Source organism: Oryctolagus cuniculus, chromosome 6 (genome assembly GCF_964237555.1).
Source record: "Oryctolagus cuniculus chromosome 6, mOryCun1.1, whole genome shotgun sequence".
NCBI lineage: Eukaryota > Metazoa > Chordata > Mammalia > Lagomorpha > Leporidae > Oryctolagus > Oryctolagus cuniculus.
The window spans coordinates 150830702-150856797 of NC_091437.1; the positions used below are offsets into that span (position 1 = coordinate 150830702).

The 26096-nt window shown below is 40.3% G+C and overlaps 1 protein-coding gene across 3 annotated transcripts in view; it reads left to right on the top strand.

The window, feature by feature from the left end:
- NSMCE2 (NSE2 (MMS21) homolog, SMC5-SMC6 complex SUMO ligase) overlaps positions 1–26096 on the top strand; it is a 249982-nt gene that overhangs the window by 89483 nt on the left and 134403 nt on the right. For all 3 annotated transcript variants that reach the window (XM_002710541.5, XM_008255900.3, XM_070075483.1), the window contains one exon: positions 565–718. In XM_002710541.5, coding sequence (XP_002710587.2) covers positions 565–718 — 154 coding nt within the window. The remainder of the gene's footprint in view (positions 1–564; positions 719–26096) is intronic.

Below are 26096 nucleotides of genomic sequence, written 5' to 3' on the forward strand. Positions count from 1 at the left end.
ATGAATTGAAAAATAATTTTCTGGTACTGGGAAGGACAAAAAACGTGGATTGAGAGTTCAGCCTTGAACAAAACAAAGGAGGTACTTATTCCTTGTAGCAGGAAATTATGGAAGATCAAGTTGGAAGCCTAGAACTTCTTTTGTAACAGAAGAATCTCTCTCATCTGCTGGGGGTGAGGCCCAGAAGAAGGGGCTAGAGGATGAGGAGCCTTGGTGGAGAGTGGGAGAAGAGGCTGAGCAGAGTGGGGTGAAGGGAGACAGGGCGATGCTCTGGGTCTGGTGGCCTTGCCTATCCTGTGGTTTTCTCTGGTGGTTAGTGGGAGACAGCAAGTTAGCAGGAGCATTGTTGGACTGAGAGCTTCAGAAACAGAGGAGAATGAGCGGGTGAGAGGGATGAGTGCTTCCACCGTCTGAAGCAGTCTGCCCTGGAATGAGTCTCGGTCTCTCTGGTTCCTTAGTGGGAGGTTCTGTTTTCTGTCTTACCTTTTTAATTTGAATTTTGTGAGGCCAACAAAACCCCCTTAACACTATCATTAACATTAAACTAAGATTTGTGTTCCTTAGGTGAAAGAAGAACGGCCAGGAAAAATACCAGATTTAAAATTATTGGTAGAGAAGAAATTTTCGGCCTTACAGAATAAGAATTCTGATGCAGACTTCCAAAATAATGAAAAGTTTGTACAGTTTAAACAACAACTAAAGGAACTAAAGAAGCAATGTAAGTCACCATGCTTTGCTTTGCTTTGGCTTTTTGAAATTAGGGAACTGACTTGATGAACAGTCCCAAAAACTGGGTCTATAAAGTTTGTTTATCTGCTTGGCTTGATCCTCTTTCTAAGTTGCTTCTTATTGTTGTGGCAGTTCTGTATTTTGTCTGACTTTGGGTTCAAATCAGCCTGTCCATTTCTGAAAGCCAACAGTTTCCACAAAGTGCTAATAAAACCCCAGCAGCTAGAGAAAATACATGTATTTTCCTGCTGCGGGGGGGGGGGGGGGGAGGATTGGGAAAACAAATCAAAACTGAAAACTATTTTATTAAAATAGCAGTGGTATTTTTCAGATTTTCAGCTGCTGTGCCAAACTTTAAAATAATGATACTTTGATTGTAGTTTTTGTCTCTTTGGAGTAATATTTGTGACACTTTCTCAACTCTTTATTCTCAAATTCAAGAGCATTTCAAGAAAGTTCATGAAAAATACATATTATTAAAGAAAAACTATGCATGGATTTCAAGGTTTTATTTTGTGCTAAAATAAACTTCTCTTTTAATTCAATTTTTCTAAATACTTTTTGAAGGACCTGCATATGAACCAGAACGTCCTTGTTCTGTTTTTTATCTTTGTAGTAATATAAATTCCATGTGATTTTTAAAAATTTGTTGCTTCCTAAGTAAACTATTTTACTTAGGTTTTTTAATGAATAGACTTCTGATTTTAAGAATTTCAAGATGAAAGTGGAGAAAATAATATATTACACAAGGAAAAGTGTGCCGACCACATTGCTAGAAATAACGTCTCCTCTGCATAGGGCGGTATGTGTGCTCTTCATTCTTCCATTTCCACATGTGAACCCCATGCATCTTCACGTGAACTGATTGTTCACGTGAGCATCTATTGATTTCCATAGTTATTTCTTCTTCTAGGATTGAGGATGATTCCTTAACAAATTGAATGAAGTAACAAATAGCATTCTGTCTTTGTTTGTTTGTTTTTTTCACTTTAGTCTCCTGTCACCTGCATTGCATACACATGGAGTGAGAGTGTTGTATGATATAAGGCATATGTTCATTTCGTATGCTTTAATGTACTCAGTGTAGGAAGTCAGATTTTGAAATGGGCTATATTTTAAATATAAGCATTTTCTTTAAACTGATGCTGAGATCTCAAAAAATGGCTGAGGAAGCTATGTTTTTGTCTACTTCACAAATAACTTAAGTTTCACAATTTGTGATGTTTTGCAATCATGATGAGTATTTTGTTTTTACTGTAGATTTAAGCAGTAAGCATTTCCCTCGTATTTTAGATTATTTTTGAAGATTTATTTATTTATTTGAAAGGCAAAGTTACAGAGAGGCAGAGACGGAGTGGGAGAAAGAGGTCTTCCATCCTCTGGTTCACTCCCCAGGTGGCCATATCGGCTGGTGATGCCCTGATTTGAAGCCAGGAGCCTCTTTTGTGTCTCCCATATGGGTACAGGGGCCCAAGGCCATACTCCACTCTTTCCCAGGCCATAGCAGAGAGCTGGATCAGAAGTGGAGCAGCTGGGACTCGAACTGGTGCCCACAGGGATGCCAGCACTGCAGGTGACGGCTTTACCCACTTATTCCACAGTGCCTGCCCCAGATCTATTTTTTGTTCTTCATTGAACACAGTGTCCACTAAAATCTCTCTGTTGGAATTTGCACTGTTCCCCACATGGGTACTAATCCCCTAAACAGATAATAATTTGCTAGTACCTTTCTCAAAATCACTAGTGTCTTCATGATGCTAGTGTATTGCAGTGTTAGTATTGGTCAAAATAGCCAAACGTATTTTGTTTTACAACTTAGAGCTAGTGTTCACACATTATGGCAGTCATAGCATCCAATAAGACGTTTTATAATACACATTGAAGGATGGCTAGGATAGCTAGCGCAACATATAAATTGTTTCTTCCTGTGTTATTGTTTACAAAGTTAATATTCCAGAAGAGAAATTATAAAGAGTTTTAGAGTCATACACTCATGAGAAAACCATTTTCTAATAACATAGAACTAAACAAAATGTTAAATGTCGAAATCATCTTTACTCTTTTTTAGATTTCCCAAGGCCAGCAGTATGCATCATTTGTATTGATGGTTAAACCTTATGACAAAGTAAATTTGTGTTGAAAGGAATGCTTCCTTATATGATTTCCCCATGCATTGTAACACTGGAATTTAAACAACTTTCCTTTATATTTCCCCTAAAATAGTCTTTTCGAAAGTTACTAAATCTCAAATGACAGAACAAGTAAAGTATTAATACTCGTTTAAATTACTGTATAAGTTGTGTCTATCTTCCTTGCAAAATGTAATTCCTAGTGCAATATTAGCACTGTCAGTTAAGCTCACATCATGGCTAGAAGATTTTACTATAGGTGTCACTCTGCCATGAGAGTTCTGATCAGGATTGTCCCCCACAGTATTTGCGGCGCCAGGTCAAAGGTGCACTCTGATGTTAACTTAGATAATGATTCTGTTTTGATAAATTACAATATTAGTTTTTTGCCTTAAAAGATTGGAAAATGGAAGACAGGGCAACACACATATTTCTGGTTGCCATTTTGGCAAAGTAAAGGCTGAAGTGTTTTTATGGTCTGCATGTATCTGAAAGCTCTTTCATGAAAATAACCACTATATTTAATGTGCAAACACATGAGATTAAATTTTACCCAGTGAGCATCAGATCAAAAAAGTGTCAGCCAGCTCTTAGGTGGGAAGAAGTCAAAATGGAGATCAGCTGGTTCTGTCTGGAGGGCAGGCCTAATGCATTCTAATGGCAGTAGTCAATTCACCCCTGTGGGAGCCGTGGGAGCCGTGGGAGCCCAGCAGCTTGTTCTCAGGCTTTTTAATGTCCGGCTCCCATTAAATTTTTTTTTTTAAGATTTATTTATTTATTTGAGAGGTAGAGTTACAGAAAGTGAGAGGGAGAGACAGAGAGGTCTTCCTCTGGTTCGCTCCCCAAATGGCCGCAACAACCAGAGCTGAGCCAATCTGAAGCGAGGACCCAGGAGCTTCTTCCAGGTCTCCCACGTGGGTGCAGGGGCCCATGGACTTGGGTCATCTTCTACTTTCCCAGGCCATAGCAGAGAGCTGAATTGGAAGTGGAGCAGCTGGGACATGAACCACATCCATATGGGATGCCAGTGCTGCAGGTAGAGGCCTAGCCCTCTACACCACAGCGCTGGCTGGACCCTCCCATTAAAATCTTAAAATTCTCTGAGAGCTCCCAGAGATCTTTTGTTCACATGAGTTGTATCAATTGCCATTTATCATATCAGAAACCAGAAGGGGGGACTTTTAAACTCTCTTTTAAAAGTTGTGGGCTCATAACATGTTATTATAAACAGCATTTGGTATGAAATTAACATATTTTTACAAACATTGAAAAGAGTAGTATTTTACAGTTTTGCACATCTCTTCAGTATCTAGCTTCATAAAAGGCAAATAGATGCTTACATTTGCTTTCACATTCGATCTGTTATGATACATTGTTTTGATTGAGGTAGACATTGGTAAATGACTTTGCTGAAAGGGTCTTAGAAGACCACCACAAATTTGCATTTTGAGAACCCCACATCTAGGCCTGCTCCATGTTTTTCTGTGTTCAAAAGCTAAGAATGGTTTTTCTTTTTTTTAATTGTTGCAGTAAAAAATCCAAAAAGGAATAATATTTTGTGACACTTGAAAACTATATGAAAATCCAATTTTAGTTTCCAGTTCAGTGGTTGAATTGGAACACAGACTGTCCCTCTCATGTGTTGTTGTAGGTCCTTTCATGCAGTAAAGCCAACTTGAGAGGTTGTATCACAAACCTTCTGACCTGCAGACAACTGACTCTTTACAAAAGTAGTATACTGACTCCAGTCTAAACCGTATTAAAAAATAGGGACAGTTCTCTTATTTGTTTTTATTTATTTATTGTTTTAAAAAGATGTATTTATTTGAAAGGCATGGCTATAGAGACAGGGAGAGACAGAGAGAGGTCATCTATCTGCTGGTTCACTCCCAAGTGAACTTTGGCCAGGCCAAAGTCAGGAGCCAGGAGCTTCTTCTGGGTCTCCCAGGTAGGTGCAGGGGCCCAGGCACTTGGACCATCTTCTGCTGCTTTTCCCAGGCCATCAGCAGGAAGCTGGACCGGAAGTGGAGCAGATGGGACTTGAACTAGTGCCCATATGGGATGCCTGCGTCTCCTTGACTCACTGTGTCACAACACCAGCCCCGTGCTCTTATTTTTAGCTGAAGACATTTCCCTGAATGCAGCTCATTTGTCTCCTGTGTGTTTGGAGTACGGAGAGTGCCTACCATACATGAATCACTGCAGTTGATGCTATGAAATAAGTGGAAGGCAAAAACCTTGTGTTTGGAGACGCCCATATATACCAATATGAAACAATGTGAGCCTTTAATAACAAATATCAAATCAAAAACCAAACAAAAATGTCAGAAACAAGGGTCATACAACATGAGACCTAAAGGAACACACATTATCTGTTGTGTTAATATTGCAGTCAGTTGATGAAGCACTCTGGAACAGTTAGGTTAAGGAAGATTCTGAGGCTGGGTTCAGGCCTAGCAGGAAAGAGTAAGCCAGAGGATGTAGTGGGAAAGGGAAGGAGGAGTATAGATAGATGTCTAGCGCTTACCACCTCTGGAATATAAACCTAATAGTCTGTACTCACCTAAAGATATTAGCACTCCAAAAGTACCATTTCAGTGCACGTAATATGTTTCAATAATTCTGTCAATAGATATTACCAGGCATTGGCTCTAACTCCTTTGGGGAAACCTTTTTATCCCTTAGATACCCAATGGCTTATATGGGATGCTTCAAAAAAGGAAAATGAACTGAAAAGAAAATGTGAATTTTCCACAAACTTCCTGAAGCCCCCTCATATTAGAGATAGTTAAATCTATCTCAGCTTCAGTCCCAAGATTACATGAGAGCTTAGGAGTGTGTGAACACCTCTATGTAGACTTTCTCAAGTTGTCCAGCAGTCATCCTGGAGTCCTTTATTCACTTACCTATTAAATGATTAGCAGCTGTCATAGATTTTTGTGTAGATGAGCAAAAGCAGAAATTGAAGACAGTAGACACTAACTGATACTTAGAAACTTCCAAATAGATCTGAAATATATTTGCTTTGTGGTCAAAAACTAGAAATGCTAAGAGTAAGGGAAAGCCCATTTTTTAAATAAAAAAATGGCCAACGTGAGGTTGTTCACCACAAATTTAGACAATATATTTACACTGTTATATCTGTGAGTGAAATTTTGAAGCCATTTTGTGTGAAAGTGGTATTTGTATCATACATATAAATAGACATAGGAATTTATAATGTCATCTGATAATTATATAGATTCACTTGAAACACACCCAATGTAGATATCAAAACTGATAAAATAAGAAGTAGCCATTAACTTTACTAAATGATTCACTCAAGGATACCATTAAGTAGGGTTTGCTTCTCAGGGACTTTAGGATACTTTCATTCTCACTGTTTTCTAGTGGGTGGCTTTTCTTTTTCCTCCAGCTTTTTTCCAAAACTGCCACGTAGTTGCAGGAGGGTAGGGACGTCTGTGTTTTGCTTTGTGTTGTACTTGAGCTCTAGCATGAGGCCAAGGCTCATAGTACGACGGTAGCACAGGCCCTCGATAACCACAAGAGGCTTCAGAAGAAGCATTCTCTGCTTGAGAGCTTCTGACCTAGCCAGAGCAGGGTGCCCATCACCCCTGCCGTCCATAGGTGCGGACCCAGTACTGCCAGACCTTCGGGTCCTTTGGAAAACCCAGAAATCCAGCTGGTGGTTTTTCGGTTTCTAGATTTTAAACACCATGGAAGCAAGACCATTAGTTCGTGATCTTTGGCTTTCCTTTCTCATAATACCGTTTTTCGTGCCTTATTAGGCACTTTCATGAGTGGCATCCTGTTTAATTTACTAATAGTAGGTTATAGTTTCTTCAGAAAAGAAGATGATTTTGCTTTCAAGGTACTTCAGACTCAGCCCAGAATGTGCATTTTACTTCCTTGGGAACACATACTTAGGTAGTAGAAGGCTGTTGGATTCTATTGAAAAGGCAAATGCAGGCTTTGTGATGAGAGGCCAGATGTGGGATACTCTCACCCAAATGCAGGTGAACTAGTATGGTCATAAAGAAAACTAGCAATTGATAAGGTTTGTATGAATTTTGAAACTTGGAAGGAGAGAAGTGAGGAAGACACAAAGATAGATAGTGCCAAGAGAAAGATGTTTGGCTTTGCCCAGAAATATGTCATGTATGTTTAACTGGGCAAAATGTTGACCACCCTAACTTCATCCTGATACTCTTCAACTACAGCTCTCTTGGTTTGTCATAATGTATAGGGGTCTGTCCAGAGGATGTGTTTTGCTGCAGTGAACTGAAGCCCAAGAACCTCTAAGACAGGAGTCAGTTCTTCTTCATCTCCATATTCCTTTTGTACCTCCCGTAATAGGAGCTCAGTTAATATTTTTAGAATAGAATTCATCTAAGCAGAGAAACTGCCTAGAAAAAGAGGTCAGAACCTCATTAAGGCAGCCTGATGATAAAAGCCCTTATCCCTTCAACAATAAGTCATCAGTAAAGAGGAGAATAAGGGTAGGGGGATTACCATTCATAGGGTTGGGATCTAAAAACAGCAGAAAACGGTAAAAATTTATATCTTTGAAAAATCCCTTAAATTGTTAAATAAAAAAAAAAAAACAAGTCTGCATACACATATAAAACCTCTATGGTGATACATTGACACAATTGTATAGTTTATATAGTAAAATGCAGTTTTTAATACCATAGAGTTTTGATTCACTTTAAGTGTGATCATTGGGACATCTAAGCAGATTTGTTTAAACTTAAATTTGGTGACTCTTCTCTAGATTTATCATCTCTGTAACCCTCAGTTGGTCTTCATTTTTTCAGTAATGATATTAATGAAAACCATCACTATTCACTTGCTGGATGACCCTTAACTTTTGGGAAATACTAAAAGTTGTACTCATAAATTTTATAACTGAGGGTGACTTTATTCAGATTGGGTTACATCCCTCACCTGAGGGCTTAACATACACTAAGTGAAATTTCAGGCCTATGCAAAGTTTTTTTTCTTCTTTCTTTCTTTCTTTTAAGATTTATTTTGCTTGAAAGTCAAAGTTACACACAGAGAGAGAAGGAGAGGCAGAGAGAGAAGTCTTCCATCCACTGGTTCACTTCCCAGTTGGCCGCAACGGCTTGAGCTGTGCTGATCCGAAGTCAGGAGCCAGGAGCTTCTTCTGGGTCTCCCATGTGGGTGAAGGGGCCCAAGGACTTGGGCCATCTTCTACTGCTTTCCCAGGCCATAGCAGAGAGTTGGATAGGAAGTGGAACAGCCAGGACTCGAACCGGCACCTATTTGGGATGCAGGCACTGCAGGTGGTGGCTTTACCCACTATGCCACAGCGCCAGCCCCAGCAAAGTTTTTTTCTTTATGCATCTGCCTCTCAGCCTCTTCTTCTCACAGTCAGTACCTGATTCTTCCATGTGTCTCTTTTTTCCCCTCCTGCTTTCTTTGTGTCTCCCACCCCATAAATTTTCTCTTCTCTATACCTCTTGACTTATATTAATGCAGTTGAATGCCATTTTGAATCCTGAAGCTGCCTCAGGGGCAGAAAGTGATATGCCCAAGGCTCCAAAGCTAGGGAACAGTGGAACTAGAAGACAGGAGATGCCAGATAAGAGAGAACATTGGTGAGAGGTATGGAAGTTCCCTCCTCTGTTTCATAAAGTTACTTCCCAGGAATGTTTACATTTTAAGGCAGATTTGGGATACCAAATAAATAATTCAGTGATGAAAAGGATGAATTCAAATTAAAGTATTGATTCTGGGATGGTAGAGTTTTAATTGAGCCATTAAGTTATCAGGGAACTATTTTGTAGTGAGAAATTAACCTTTCTGCGTGATAATTTATGTTGAACAATAAATAAAGACATCCATTTACTCAACGTTCATCTCTGGTTTGCCTTATTCCTATTGGAAAACATTTATAATAAAAGTCAGAGCCAGATTTTGTACAGTACCTGGTATATAAAGTATTTAATGAGTACTTGAGTTAATGAATGATGACAAGCATTGTTTGAGTGCCTACCTATGCACCGATTATGGCACTTGTATGATTTTTGTGCGTAATTATTTCTCATGACTCTACAAGGTTGCTATCCATGTTTTGTAGATAAGGACAAAGGCAGAGAGAGATAATATAATTCCCTATGATCCTAAGTGCTGAAACTCAACTCCAGCCTTGGATGACACCAACACACATGTCCTTTCTTCCGTATCACACCAACTATTGAAATCGCTTCCATGTGTTTTCTTTTTTCTCAATTTAATTAGTTCAGTCATTTCTTGAAAAATTGACTTGTCACAGGACTCTTGAGTAATGGATCATCTGTTTGGGACTCCCACATCATAAGCCATGTTGATGTATTCTTATGACTCTGGAAGAATGTGCTTCATCTAGCTGAGCAGTACTCTTGGTGACTGACATTTAGAGATCCAGAGTCGTAATCATCTCAGACATCTATAGCAATCCTTTTCCACATTCCAATACATTCAGTAGTTAGTGGCTAAGAAGGATGTTACTGGTGTGAATAGTTGCTTGTTATGGCAGTGAGAAATAGGATATCTATTACATCACAAGTTTAGAACAAGTTCCGTGAAATCTGTTTTAAGCATAACAACAATAATCTCTTGCACATACATCATCTCACTTAATCGTTACAGTATCCCTAGTGTATGTGGGAAAGGAGGCATGAAGACTGCAGGATCTGTTTTTAGCAGACTGAACACCATAAAATAAAAATCATGGAGGTGACATTTACCCGGTGTCTCAGAGTCAGGAGGCCACAAGGATAGCAAATACTTTCAGAAGGGAAGGGGAAGATTTAGAATGAGAGATTGCTATAATTAAAGTTAGTAATGAACGATTCAGTTACCAAGGGACAAATGAATCAGCAGCAAGTTTCAACACAAACTGTGAGCTCTGGGTGTTTCTCATTTTCATGAGTATGATGCCATCCATACTCAGGAAACAGGCTGAGTCTAGAAGGACATTATGCTTAAGAAAATAATTATCTTGTCAGGTTTTGATTCCTGAAGTTCTGTAATTGTTAGATACAATGGGAGTGTCACACAAACTTATTAAACACTTCTAGTACTTTTTTTTTTTTTTTTTTTGAAAGGAGACTTTTAAATACAGTTTTGGCAACTTGGTGTGTTGCTTGTTCATGGTACATGGACATGGTTAATCGTTCATCATTCTGGCACTTGAAAGTCAAATAAAATATATTAGGCTTTCTGAAGCAACTATACTTGAATATTATATGGGTAGGGCAGCAATAATAGAGGGGGAAAAACTGTAGTTATGTGTATAGAAATTCAGAGCCATTGATACAGAAATGCATTGCAAATGAATAACCTTTGAAATAAAACAAAGTTTGTATAGTTTTACACATTCAAATGATAATACTAATGACCTATGTTTAATTTCATTTTAAGATTTTGGAAGCATTAATGTGGTATAAGATCTCCTTAACTGAAGTTGTGAGACCTGCTTTAGATACCAGTGGATGAACATGTCCCCTGTGGCAGGTCCCTGTCTGTTCCTGGATTCCCCATCTGCATCTCTCAGTTTCCCTTTTAGATGATGATAGGGGAGGAGGATGCCCTCTCTTTCTAACATGTGCTGCATCCTACTACCATTCTAGTATGTTGTCAATGGGATTCAAGATCTCTTGAGATGCTGGGGGGGGGGGGGTGGGCGGCAGTGTGGTGCACAGCAGGCTAAGCCACTGCCTGCAAGCCGGCATCCCCTGTGAATGCCAGTTCAAGTCCTGGCTGCTCCACTTCTGACCTAGCTGTCTGCTAATGGGCCTGGGAAACCAATGGGTGATGGCCCACATACTTAGGCCCCTGCTACCCATGTGGGAAACATGAATGGAGTGTTTTGCCTGGCCATTATGGTCATCTGGGGAGTGAACCAGCAGATGGGAGATCTCTCTTGCCTTCTCTCTCCCTCTTTAACTGTGCATTTCCAATACATAAAAATAAATCTTTTTTTAAAAAAGTTGATGATTGCCGGCGCCGTGGCTCACTAGGCTAATCCTCCGCCTTGCGGCGCTGGCACCCCAGTTTCCAGTCCCGGTCGGGGTGCCGTATTCTGTCCCGGTTGCCCCTCTTCCAGGCCAGCTATCTGCTGTGGCCCAGGAGTGCAGTGGAGGATGGCCAAATACTTGGGCCCTGCACCCCATGGGAGACCAGGATAAGTACCTGGCTCCTGCCATCGGATCAGCGTGGTGCGCCAGCCGCGGCACGCCGGCCGCGGTGGCCTTTGGAGGGTGAACCAACGGCAAAGGAAGACCTTTCTCTCTGTCTCTCTCTCTCACTGTCCACTCTGCCTGTCAAAAACAAAACAAAACAAAACAAAAAGTTGATGATCTGTGGCTGACACTGTAGCGTAGCAGGTAAAGCTACTGCCTGCAGCACCGGCATCCCATGGGGGCACCTGTTTGAGTTGTGGCTGCTCTACTTCTGATGTAGCTCTCTGCTAATGCACCTGGGAAAGCAGAAGAAGATGGCCCAAGTACTTGGGCCTCTGCACCCAGGTGGGGGACCTGGAAGAAGCTCCTGGCTCCTGACAGTGGATCAGCCCAGCTCTGGCCATTGCAGCCATTTGGGAAGTGAACCAGCGGATGGAAGATATTCTCTCTCTCTCTCTCTCTCTCCTCTGTAACTCTGCCTTTCAAATAAATAAATAAATCATTGAAAAAAAGTAGATGTTCTGAAATGATAGAGCAAAAATTATTCATGCTAGTATTCCTCATAATAGTATTTATAATTAACAATCATAACATGTCATGTCTGACATTAGGAGGCTAGTAAATAAAATGGTACATCAATAAAAGCTGAATATTTTGTAGCCATTAAAAATTATGTGAGCAGAATTAACTTCGGAAAATAAATACTAATGCTATAATAGTTTTAAAAAATGGGATACGAAGTTTAATATTCAGTATATTTGCAAGTAGCTTAAATAAAGCAAGGCATAAAACTGAATATTGAATTTAGTTGCAGTTAGGTTAAGTATACATTCATGAAAGGTGGACTTCATCATGGGGCTGGTGCTGTGGCCTAGCAGATAAAGCCTCTGTCTTTGGCACAGGCATCCCTTATGGGCACCACTTCATGTCCTGGCTGCTCCACTTCCAATCCAGCTCTCTGTTAATGGCTTGGGAAAGCAATGGAAGATGGTCCAAGTGCTTGGGCCTCTGCACCCAGATAGGATACCTGGAAGAAGCTCCGGGCATTGGATCGGCCCAGCTCTGGCTGTTGCAACCATTTGGGGAGTGAACCAGCGAATGGAAGACTTCTCTGTGTCTCACTCTTTCTGTCTCTAACTGCTCTCAAATAAATAAATCTTTAAAAAAAGGAAAGTAGGCTTCATAAAAATTAAGACTTTTAACTCAGCAAAAGACAAAGAAGCCATTAAGAAAATGGATAAATAAGCAAGCTACAGACTGAAAATGTGCATCTAAGAAAGTGAAGGAACTATATCTATAATTGATGCAGCATACTGTATATATAAGTAAAAAAAGATAAATACTCTAATTGTTTAAATAGTAAAGATTTGAACACTTAACAAAGGAAGCTATATAAATGGCTAATAAAAATATGAAAAAGGTATTACAGATTTATGGAATAAACACTACTGAGTTGGTAGCATAAGCTTCTCTACTAACTCCGTGGTCCATTCTTTATCTTAAAAAGCTGTATTTATTCTTTACTTGCTTTCTGTAATGGATCCATAGTTTTATAATCAGTAAAATGATATCCCTCAATTCAAAGAGCCACTAGCCGTGAGAGACAAACATGCTTGGGAGGATGTTTTCTTAGAAAAAAATCAGACACCAAACTAAAAGCACATTTCTGCTTCCAAGATTTCAAAAGAATTGGAAAAGTCCTAAAAGTGCTCTTTTTGTCTCTTTGTATCGCTAAGTCAATATGGCACACAATGAGAGATTGTTTGATGTTCATCACTTGTTATTCTCTAGTAACTCTCATCATCTCCATTAACTATACATTGTTGGCTTACTTGCCAGGGCCTGTCACTTTGCACTTGAAATAAGCGGGCACGAGAGAATGTCAGAGGTGGTCTGTAAAATATAACCAATAATATCTACCTGATTTCTGGCTTTAGCAACCAAGTTTTGGTTTTTCTCCATATATTTCTAAGCTTTTCTGAGTATTTTATAGATAGAACTCCATAGTATGTAGCTTTTTTGGTGACTTCTGTCACTTCTGAGAATGCATTTGAGATCCAGCCATAGAGCTGACAATATCAGCAGTGGGTTGTATGGTACGGCTGAGTAGTATTCCATCATGTGGGTAAACCAGGGTTGATCCATCCATTCACCAGTTGAAGGACATTTCAGTTGATTCCAGCTTGTGGCCCTGTGGATAAAGTTATTATAAGTATTCATGCACAGGTTTTTATATGGATACATTTTACTTTCTACTGGGTAAATATTCCAGGTATGGATTTGCTGACTTTTACGGTAAGTATTTGGTGCTTATAAGAACCTGTCAAACTCTTGAGTAAATATTCCAGGTATGGATTTGCTGACTCTTACGGTAAGTATCTGGTACTTATCTTGTAAGAACCTGACAAACTCCTTTTTGTTGTGCAGTGTATGAATTCTAGTTACTGTATACACTCACCAGCGCATGGGTTATTTTTGGTTTTGTTTATAATTTTGATCATTTTGGCAGCTATGTGGTGGTATCTCATTATAGTTTTAATGTACATTTTCGTAAATTCTTTATATTTTAATGTTTCTTGTGTTCACATGGGAACATTTGTGTATCTCCTACATTTGTCCTTGAGTCCAGTAACAGAACAGATGGCCTACAGCAGTGACTACAAGGGTAGACCCTCAGAGCAGCCGCAGTCGTTTCAGGCAGTACCCTCATAAAAATACAGGAGCTGCTACACCTGAAACTCTGAGGATGGGACTGAACTTAACAAGCGCCTCAGGTGATTCTCCTGTGTGCCGGAGTTTGAGACCCACTGGTTTACAGTAGGAGTGCTCACTCGTACCTGGGCGTCAGTAATAACTGTGGACGTTTAAAAAAAAAAAGGTCAGCACTAAGTCCTTAGCTGAGAGACTTAGTGGTAGCTGTTAGGCCTGTAGGGCTTTGTTGTCTAAGTTCCCCAGGTGATGCTAATATGTAATAAGAGTTGTGGATAACTATCCTACTAAAGGTTTGTTAGCTAGGTACCCTAGAGGGTACAAATATGACACAAGTTCCAGATCTCATGTACACAGCTTAAAACCCAAAAGGGAATATTCATATATAAATATCTTAGCATAATTAGAGCACGTATAGGTTATTCAGTATTTACCTAATGAATGAAATTGTACTTGGTGGCCTGGGTTTGACTAAAAACTAACTTTATTCTGTATGTAAGAACCTCACTTTTATACTCCATGTTGTACTTAGTATTCACCATTCAGCAGGTGTTTATTGAGTATACTAGCAGTATGGCAGTGAGCAAATAGACGAGCCTCTGTGCTCTCAGAGCTGGGACGTTCTGGTTTTCAGTACCTGGTTAGCATCAGATCACTTGACAGCATTTTGATGGAAATACTTAGCTGCTCTAAAACAAAAATTGTTTATTCATAAGCCTTCTTAGTCTTAACAATTATCATATTTGTATATTTGTAATGCTCAAGTGCTGTCCGTCAGAGTTATTTGCCTTGTATTTAAAATTTAAGGAAGCTGGGGTGGTGGGACAAGTGAGGCCGTCTGGGCTTGAGCTGCTCTGTGGCCCACCTTCCGCAGCTGCTGATTGTGCAAGATGGCTTCCCTGAGAAACGAGGGCCAAAATGAGGTACAGGATGCACCAGGAAAACAATATGGACTACTAAAAAGACAAATTCATTTGTATATAAATAAGTAAAATTATAACAAGCGTAAGTCTTTTTTTCCTGGATAACTTTTAAATTCATTTATTCATTTACCTGCATAAATGTTGTTAACAGTGTTATGGATAGAGACTGTCAAAGCCATTGAAAGATTCTGAATTTGAAATCAGAAAATATAAATTCAAGTTATGATTCAGCCAAGTAATTGTTTTTTGTTGCGTATTTTTATTTATTTCCTTTCATTTATTTGAAAGGCAGTGAGGGAGAGAGTGAGTGATCTTCCATTGGCTGGTTCACTCCCCAAATGACAGCAATAGCTGGGGCCGAGCCCGGCCAAAGCCATGAGCCTGGAACTCAGTCCAGGTATCCCACATGGTGCTAGGGACCCAAGTACTTGAATCAGCTGTCACCTGCTGGCTCCTGGGCATGCATTAACAAGCAACTGAGCAGTAATAGAGCCAGAACTCGAACCCAGGTGCTTCAGCACGAACACCAGGCATCCCTAGGAGCATCTTACCTGCCGCATCAAATGCTGATCCCATTTTTTTATTATCTCAATGAAGTTTTATTTTTCTGAAAAGTATGAGTCATAATAATAACAATAATGCTAACTAGCCCACAAAGTTATATGTTCAATTAGATATGTATGTGAAAGTGTTTTATGAACCGTAATATACCTCCCAAATATTAGTTTTAGCTTGTTAAAGGCATTTAGTAATTTTTATTTATATATATGCATAAAATATAAGGATATTTGTTTTTAAAATTACTATCAGTTGGCATGAATCATTAAGTGCAAAAAAGCATTTTGCTGAAATATTAAAATATTTTAATGAAGGATAAAATATGGCTTTATGGTCCAGTAGTTAAGGAATGTTCTGTAAATGGCAAAGATGTGAACAAAAAATATAGATCCAGTAGCAAGTCATTTTTCCATACAGTATTGATTTGGGCAACCCTTTCTTAACAAGGAGGCAAAGACTGCAATGCCAGGGATAGCACTGTTGGCACTCTGATGAGCACATGCATTGTGCGCCGATGTGTGGAGTTACAAGCTGCCACCATGTACTCTATGGCTCTTTAAAATACTAGGAGTTTGGTTAGTGATACACATTAGACTTAACTGAAGAAAATTAACTCTGCTGTTTGAGTTTGGTTATTTTTAAATCACCTGATGACATTTCAAATTTTATATAAATTTTATATATTCATATATAATACATATTTTTCCCAGTGTCTTCATCTCATGTGATCTACTTCCTAAATGACGTCACTCCCCGGGACTCTGCATGACTAAATCTATGAAGCAGAGAGGTGAGGCAGAAATGTCTTCCTAGAGGAGTGATGGTTGCTGAGGAAGAATCTGTATGAGCTCCCTAACCGGCACATAGCTCCTGGACACACCGCTTGCTTTATCTTCTTTTGAAAGAGAAAATCATGCTGATAGAGCCATTTTTAGGTTCACAGCAAAACAGCAGGAGGTGTGGAAATTTCCTATACGCCTCTTGGCTTCCTCCACCTACAAGTATAGCCTCTGCTGTTACCATTTACTTAGGGAAGAGGTGTCTGCTCTATGCAGGGTACTATACTAGTCTCCAGGAATATTAACAAGTAATTGATATCTTGACAGAGAAAAAGTGGACAAATAACCTGAGATTGCAGGGTCCTAGAACTTGACATGAAGAATCTGGAGAATGAGGGGCCAGGACTGTGGCGTAGCAGGTTAAAGCCCTGGCCTGCAGCACTGGCATCCCATATGGGCGCCAGCTGCTGCACTTCTAATCTAGCGCCCCACTATTGCACCTGGGGAAGCAGTGGAGGAGGCCCAAGTCCTTAAGCCCCTGCACCCACGTGGGAGACCTGGAAGAAGCTTCTGGTTTCAGATCCACTGAGCTCCAGCCTTTGCTGCCACTTGGGGAGTAAACCAGTAGATGGACTCTCTCTCTCTACCTCTTTCAGTAACTTTTTCAAATAAATAAAATAAATCTTTAAAAAAAAAAGAATTTGGAGAAGGAATGAGAGTGGAGTAGAGATTAATTAAAGGTTTTCTAAAATAAGGATAGCAGTTATTTTTTAAAATGCAAGAACGAAAGTTTCCAGGTCAGCTAAATCAATCAGTTTGTTTTGTTATGGGATTACATCATTTTTATGATGCAGTCTGCATTGAGCTAGAATGTCATTTCAGTAAGAGCAGGGACCTCACTGCCTTTGATCTGTATCCCCAGTGCCTAAACAGTATTTGGCATAGAACTAGCCGTGTGTGTGTGTGTGTGTGTGCATGTGTGTGCGTGTGTGTGTGTGTGTTTGGGATGTGAATGAAGGGCTACAAAAGGGGGTTATAACTTAGTTTATGGGATCTTTTTTTTTTTTTTTTTTGCTTGTGGGACAGATTCTCCATGGCAAATTCTTGAACACATACCAGTCCTGGGAATGAGAAGACAGGGCAAGGCCTTGCACCTTTTACCAAGGTTACTTTAGCAGACCAGACCTGGGCAATAGTCCTGATGATCGGTACAAAGGATGGCTACGAAGTTTGCTGGAGGTATTCCCAGACTTTCTGGCAACCTCCCTTGACCTGTTTGACCATTGAAGCCTTCCTAATGAAAGATGCTTCCTTCTTCCTCCCCTAGGGGACACACTGCTTTGATTTCAGATATATAAAGTAAGAACCTTAACTTGTAGTTCTTTCCTCCAACCCTCAGCCTTAGTAGCCTCCGTCTTTCCTGTTCTGTGGTAGTGTCAGTTTCTCCCCTGCACAGAGTATTAAGTTGTCCATTTTTCTAACATTTGATAATATTATGGAATCAAAGATGTGCAGTAGTAGCTTATTTTGGTATTTTTTTCTTACTGTTTCTGAGCACAATGGCTTTATTTTGCATTTACCAAAAGCAAAAAATTATTCCTGCAAAGATGGGAAGAATTAGCCAGTTAATGAGATGTGCTATCTCCGTCACATTTGTTCAAACCTCTGCCCATCCATCTGCATTTCCTTTTGCTCCCGCTGCTACTACTGCCCTGTTTGCATCTTGTCCTCAACCTCAGCCTCCAAGCTTGACTTCCGCCGGTTTCTGCCAGAGAAGTGACCATTTCACATGTCAGGCTGGTCGTGCTTGTCCGCGTGAAGCTGGAGTAGTGAATGGTGTTCCGTTGCTCTTCTGGGTCCTTCTGGCACCAGGCTTGTTTTTCATCTCCCCGCCCCTCTGCTGCACTCTCCTCTCTCTAGCCCTTTGATCTAGGAACTGGTAATTCTTGGAAAGTACTGTTTCCTTTCAGCTCCATCCTTTGTGTGCTTTGTGAACACTTGCTGGCTTCTTCATGGAGTTTTCTGCTACTCCGCTCTCTTCCCTTGTTTGATTAAAACAAGCCCATCCGACTGTCTTCATACAGGTGTCACCAACTTCAAGGTGCAGCAAGTGCACATGTATAATGTGAGACCTTTAGAGAAGTTTTAGTCTGGAGAGGAATATCCGGTTACACAGATTAGGAAAATCAGTAGATGAGATCATTTGGCAGGAAGTTGAGGCAAATTTTATGTCAGCTTGGAAATAAGCTATTTTGTTTTTGATAGTATGCAAAATGGAATGCAGTAATAAAAAATCATATTCATAGTCTACTACTTGAATGTGTATTAAACTGTCCTTCAGCAATGTTGGTAAAACTGTGTCTGCTGCTTTGGTGATGGTGTATCTCATAACACACACATACACACACATATCCCGGACTGAAATAATTTAACTTTCTCATCTTGACTGACTCATTTTGACTCAAATAGCAAGTTTTCCCATGACTCTGCCTCTAAGAATAGAATGTATATTATTATCTTTTCAGAATACCAAGCTTTGTTTTTTCTGTGTTGGCTATTGGCCTGGTAATCGCTTGAGCTGAAGACTAAAGGTCATAGCAGGAGGAGCAAAGGAAGAAGCGGAGGGTTGAGAGCAGAATGTTAGAATTATATGTCATAAATACCGACACTGTGGTTAATAATACACCAACTGTATCTGAGGATCAAGCTTTTAAGTTTTCATAATACAATGATATAGATCATTAAATAATGATTTAAGATAATTATAATCAACTGACTATTAAAGACATAGGATGCATGCCAAGACTCTTTAATATACTTTCCTTGTAAGTGTACTTTTGGGGATCTATTCTCATATGATATTACCAAATGCAAATGCATTGTGTACAGTATTTCTCTAAGATATTTAATAGGAAAGTTGGGAAACAGTGAAGAGCTTTGTGAAAATTATCTTCAAAATGAATCATTTAGAAATGTGTTATTGCATAATTATGCATTTTAAGACAGTATAAATATTATATGTGTATTCCAATCACCATCACCCAATAAAGACATATTGTGAGCCATGAACAAAAATAGGGAAAAAAGGCATAGGACATGAGAAACAGCAGCAAGTAATCTAGTTAGATCAGACCATGAGTATATGGGAGAAGAGCTTACAAGGGTAAGTAGAGGCTTATTTTTGGAGTTACTTGTTACTTGAATCTGTTACCCTTGTGAGTTACTTGTTGCCATTAAGAAGTAGTAGGGGGGCCAGTGCTAAGACACAGTGGGTTAACGCCCTGACCTGAAGCCCTGGTATCCCATATGGGCGCCAGTTCGAGACCAGCTGCTCCACCTGATCCAGCTCTCTGCTATGGCCTGGGAGGGCAGTACAGGATGGCCCAAGTCCTTGGGTCCCTGCACCCACATGGGAGACCCAGAGGAAGTTCTTGGCTCCTGGCTTCCGATGGGCACAACTCTGGCCATTGCGGCCAATTGGGGAGTAAACCACCAGATGGAAGACCTCTCTCTCTCTTTCTCTCTGCCTCTTCTCACTCTCTGTAACTCTGACTTTCAAATAAATAATAAATAAATCTTTAAAAAAAATAGTAGAGGAGGATGTTTAGGCTGTTGGTTGAGACACCAGAATTCCACATCAAAATACCTGGGTTTGATAACCAGCTCCACCTCCTAATAGATGGAGTAGTGATGACTCACGTAATTGTGTTCCCATCACCCATGTGGGAGAGACCTAGATTGAGTTCCCAGATCCCAGATTTGGCCCAGCCCAGCCCTGGCCATTGCACACATCTAGGGGGAAACCAGTGGATAAGCATTCTGTCTTTCTCCCTGCCTCTCAAATAAAGTAATAAATAAAAAGTAATGTTTCATGGAGAGCTAGTCTTTACGTGGAGAAGTTGACACAAATATCAAGCATATTGAATTTAAGATTCTGCATTTTAGTCTATTTTCCATGAATGGGTGGAAATGAACAAAGCTCCAGTATACGGCTCTGGCTAAAGAGGAAAGATGGGCTCTTCATCTGCTGCCAGGCCATGGAACTCTGGGAGCAGATGACCTCTGTGTGGGGGGAGGATGCCAAGCCACCCAACCTCAGGGCAAGCTCAGGAGGACTAAGGACTAAGGAGCCAAAAATATCAAAGGGGAAAATGGTTTTTCTTCTTAAGAGAATCATTTTCTTCTTTTAGTTGAATTTCCTTTTGTCCAAATGTACAAAATTCTGAGTCCTACACAGGGAATCATTTTCATGTTTCAAAATCTCATGTTTAAAAATTCATAAACTAAATTTCATAATTTAATAAGATTTAGCTTTGGAGGGAGAGAAACTAACCATTATTTTTTTATTTTCTGTGCTTCTGCTTCATTGGTCTTATTGGTCAGGTTTCCTTCATCTTTCTTTTCCCAGTCTCAAAAAGTGATATTTAAAGCAATAAAGAGTAAAAGGCGGCTGGTGTTGCAGTTCGGGTTGGCTAAGCTGCTGCTTGCAATGCCACATCCCGTACGAGTGCTGGTTCTAGTCTTGGCTGCTCCACTTCCTATCAAACTCCCTGCTTATGCATCTCAGAGGCCGTGGAAAGTACGTGGCCCCTGCCACCCATGCTGGAGGCCTAGATGAATCTCCTGTCTCCAGGCTTCAGCCTGGCCCCACCCAGGCTGTTGTACCCATTTGGGGAATTATCCAGTGGGAGGAAGATCGCTCGCTCTCTTTCTCTCTCTCTGTCTTTCTCTCTCCTGTTCTCTCTAACTCTGCCTTCTAAATAAATGTCTCTTAAAAAAAAAAAAAAAGATCAGTCCTGTTTTCGGCTATCCAATTTCATAAGCAAGAAACACATAGTTTACTTTAAAAAAAAAAACTCTCATGGCTCATGAAAGGATGAAGTTGAGGTATACTCTTTAATAGGTAGTAGTTTTTTAGCAGATCAGTCAATACAAAAGCTAGCAGTTTTTATTTGGAAATTATACTTTAATTCCATTTTTTAAATTTTAAGGTTATTTAAAAATATTAAACATATGAGATGATTTTCTTTTTAAAAGATTTACTTATTTGAAAGGCAGAGTAAGAGAAAGAGAGAGAGAGGAAAGGGACAGAGAAAGAGTTCTACCATCTACTGGTTCTTACCTCAAATGGCCGTACCTGCTGGGACTACACGAGGCTGAAGCCAGGAGCCTGGATCAGGCCTGGTCTCCCTAGTGGGTGGCAGGGGCCCAAGCTCTTGGGCCATCTTCTGCACTTAGCAGGGAGCTGGATCAAAAGTGGAGCAGCTGAGACTCAAATGGGCACTCATATGAATCCTGCAGGCTGTAGCATAACCCGCTGCATGCTGGGCCCCAGGGGATGATTATTAATGGCTGTAAACTGAAGTTGAAGACTGCTCAGAAATTAGTATTAGTATTGCTACATCATGTAAATACTCAGTCTTAAATTAAATGCTAATGAGTTTCTTTCAGTTTGCCTTTATTGTGGAATAATCCCTTCCGAAATTTAGCAGCTTAAAATCGCAACTATTCATTTGGCTCCTGATTCTGTGAACTGGTCAGTTGGCCTGGGGTTAGCTGGCTGATTTTTCCTTTGGTTTTGCTGGGCTCACCACACTGGCAGATTGTCTCTGTGCTTCTTGGTGGAGCGCCCCTGCTGGTGGGACAGCTGCTTCCCACTCCATGTGAACTCATCCTCGGGTAGACTGGTTCCATTTTGTTTACCTGCCGGCAGAGAATAGGTCAGACCTTTCAGAGCAGAAGCTGAGGGTCTCCTGAGGCCTGGGCTTGGAAAGTGCACAGTGCAACTTTTGCCCGACTTTTGGTCAAAGCAATGACAAGGCGGCTCGGAGTCAAGGGATGGGCAAACAGACTCTGCCTCGATGGAAGGAGCTAGAACATATAGTGGACAGATTTCGAGTCTACCACGCCAGCTTATCTCTGCCTGTTCATTCTGAAATTCTTATACCAAATTTTAACTGCCGAAGCAGCATAGACTTGTGCATGCACCCATAGTACTCTTTTTTTCTCAATATACTACCTCTGAAAAGAAAGGACTATTTGAGGTAATCTTACTCTTCTGATTCGTACATTTCATCAGAGACATGTTTGTGTGTTTAGACATCAAAGCAATTTGAAGAGTATTTAACAGAAACTAATGTACAACTGATTTACTTATACAGTATTTGTTGAAATATCCTTGAGTGTTTTGTGCCTGACTCTGGGCTAAGTGTAGAGAAAAAAGAAATATGTAGCACATCTTTACTTTCAAGACATTATATTCCACCAGCGCTGTGGTGCAGCGGGTTACAGCCCCGACCTGCAGCGTGCACATCCCATGTAGGCGCAGGTTTCAGTCCTGGCTGCTCCACTTCCTATCCAGCTCCCTCCTAATGCATCTGGGAAAGCAGCAGAGGATGATCCAAGTGCTTGGGCCCCTGGACCCACGTGGGAGACCTGGAAGAAGCTCCTGGCTCCTGGCTTTGGATCCGCTCAGCTCTGGCTGTTGCGGCCATTTGGGGAGTGAGCCAGCGAATGGAAGACCTCTCTTGCTCTCTCTGCCTCTGCCTCTCTGTAACTCTACCTTTCAAATAAATAAAATAAATCTTAAAAAAAGACATTATATTCTTACAAGATAGGCAAACTTTATATCCAAAAAGTGTTTATTACTAATGTGCCAAGGACTCAGCTTTAATCAAAGGTGGAAAACAGATGGACAAGACTTAGTCCTCATAGTAGAGCATAGAAATAGATATTTACAACTGCTTGAATAAGTGCTATGGGAGAAATATAAGCTGAGTGCTTACTGAATTAGCGAAAGAATGGAAGGAGGCACATGAGTGAGTGCCAGGATATGTGATTCATATAATTAACACCCTAAAAGAGAAAGATCTTTGAAACCAGGGAGTGATAGCTTCAGAGTGAAAATGAGTTTTGAAAAGACTTTGAAGAAGAGGTAGAATTTAAATAAGTGGAGAGGTGAGAATACTACTAAATTTAGAATTGGGTTGTGTTTTTCCAAGAAGGTAATTATTTAATTAAGGAGAATCTTTTCAACTAGTGAATGTTGAAGAGCATGAGATAATAGAGCTACAGAAGTGCTGTAGGAAAGATGATGCTGGCAAGATGGTTGGCACATTTTTTCCTCTCCGGTGGTCCAGGACTTAATTTTCTTCCATGAAATATTTGTGTTGGTTGGAAAATTAAATAAAGAATCTTTATTTTATTTTGTAAGGGAAGTGCACATTTCATTTTCATTGAATAGTGCTTTCACTGAGTAATGTTTTTTCCAAAAAATAGAAATAAATAAGGTATATTCCTACTGACAAGGAAATCCAAAATGAACAAAAGTAAGGAAACCCCCATTGAGTAATGTCAGCTGGTACTTTCTACAAGTATATCTGGATTTATTTAAGGGCTAAAGTGGTAGAAATAATTTGGGGATTTCCTTTTCTAAAACTTGAAAGATAAATTTGGTTTTTAAACTATCTGTTCTAGTTGGTCCTATTTAAATCATTTTGAGAAGGATCAGATAAAATGCATTTTATTTTATGCTAATTGGATAGTACAATATTTAAACATAGACCAATTACTACAGTACTCAAATATAGTTATAGAATAAAAGAATCATAATTTGTATTTATATAAACCAGAGGCAGTCTTTTCCTGTTAAAATGGCCTTTCAAACACCATTGTGAGTGAGTCCCATTATCTAGTTTATCATTGCCTTTCTTGTCTAACTTACATGCCACAGTGTGATGAGTTTCTGCAGAATTCTTTGAGAGTAACTTTTTTTTACTACCTCAGTTATTTTCAGTGACAGGGATTTTGGGGACGTATAATAGCCGCTATCATTTCATTTTAATAGGTGGGAATACATGTTCGTTTCAAAGAGAATGAATCGCAAGGCTATTACAGGTTGAAAGTGAGATTGCACTTGAAAGTACTTTACAAACTGCAAATAGGTGTAAGGCAGTGTTACTGATGACATTATTGGTCTGAGATTAGAATTTATTCTTTCAGATTCTCTACAGAGCAGTAATAGTTCATGGCTTAGACTCCAGAGCTACACATTCTGAGATCATGTCTGAGTTCAGCCCCTTACAAGCTGTATAACCCGTGAGTGAGTTTCTAAAACTTTCTGTGCTTGAGTTTCTCCATCTGTTAAAATAACAGAATAATAAAACAGCTACTTCACAGGGTTGTTTTGAAGATTCATGTATAGAAGTCACAACACGGTCCTGGCACACATTGAATGTTCTGTAACTGTTAACTATTATTTTCATCCTTACCATCATTATCAGTGTACCATGTAGATGAGTTAATCATTCCTATATGCTAATCATGTTTTTCTTCCTGAAATTCTTCTACTCTCCTAGTTTTGTATTTTCTTCAGATGGAGAGTTCACTGAGGATAAAAACTGACTCTCATCCATTTTTAATTCCTCAAAATATGGCACAGTTCCTAGCTTGTGATAGACGTTCAGTAAGTTAATGGATTATATTGTATATTTATACCTGTGACCATGGGTGGGGGCCTGTTAGAGATGCTGTTCTATTTTGCTTTTTTCACATGGTATATTTTGGGTTTTGTTCTTTTTTTAATATTTTAAAGATTTATTTATTTTACTTGAAAGAGTTACACAGAGAGAGGAGAGGCAGAGAGAGAGAGAGAGTGAGTCTTCCATCCACTAGTTCTCTCCTCAATTGGCCGCAACGGCCGGAGCTGTGCCGATCCGAAGCCAGGAGCTTCTTCTGGGTCTCCCACGCGGGTTCAGGGCCCCAAGGACTTGGTCTATCTTCTACTACTTTCCCAGGCCACAGCAGAGAGCTGGAAAGGAAGTGGGGCAGCCAGGTCTCCAACTGGCACCCATATGGGATGCTGGAGCTTCAGATGAGGGCGTTAACCTGCTTCGCCACAGTGCCGGCCCCACACATGGTATATTTTGATTATTATTCCATTTCCTATGTATAGAGCTTCCTTGTTCTTTTTTTTTTTTTAAGGTTTATTTATTTATTTGAAAGAGTTACACAGAGAGAGAAGGAGAGGCAGAGAGAGAGAGATCTTCCATCCACTGGTTTACTCCCTAATTGGCTGCAAGGGCCAGAGCTGTGCAAATCTGAAGCTAAGAGCCAGGAGCTTCATCTGGGTCTCCCACGTGGGTGCAGGGGCCCAAGGACTCGGGCCATCTGCACCAATCAGAAGCTAAGAGCCAGGAGCTTCATCCAGGTCTCCCACATGGGTGCAGGGGCCCAAAGACTTGGGCCATCTTCTACTTCTTTCTCAGGCTGTAGCAGAGAGCTGGATTGGAAATGGAGCAACTGAGACTTGAACTGGTGCCCATATGCGATGCTGGCACTGTAGGCAGCGGCTTTACCCACTGCACCACAGCACTGGCCCCAGCCTCATTCTTTTTAATAGCTATCTATTATTGTTATTCTTTGGCCATTACCAATGTCACTGCAAAGCCTATTCCTTTTTTTTTTTTTTTTTCTTTTTTAAGATTTATTTATTTGAAAGACAGAGTTGGAGGGGGAAAGAAAGGACAGTGTGTGAGAGAGAGAACAAGAACACATGCTCTTCCATCTTCTGGTTTACTTCCCGAGTGGCTGCAATGGAGTGTAGTTCTTGACCAGGCTATTGCGTGTGCCTCTGCGCACAGCCAGGTGAGAAGAGTCCAGTGGGTAGTGAAGTTGTTAGCCAGACTGCAGTTTGAGCAGATGATTCAGATAAGTGGTTGAATGCAGACCACTGAACATCCTTGCCAGGTTACATATTAATTATTTTGATATCCTCGTGGGCTAGGAAGCCCCGACTCACAGGGGCTTTATTCCGACTCACAGGCGCATAATTCCTTTATGAAAATGATATGTTTCTAAACACAGGATAGGATGGGACTGCTATATCCAGATGTAAGGTTTATCATGCACTACACAGAAGTACTGGCCAAGGAGGCAAGGGGTGACCAAGTTCCAGCCCATGTTCCCATCAAAGGCATGTGCTTCCCGTGCCTGGAGGAAAGTGTTTTCCTCATCCATCTGCTAATTCCTATGCTCAGAGTAGGCAAGGCGCAGCCTTGTGTCTTGCTCTCATGTCATAGA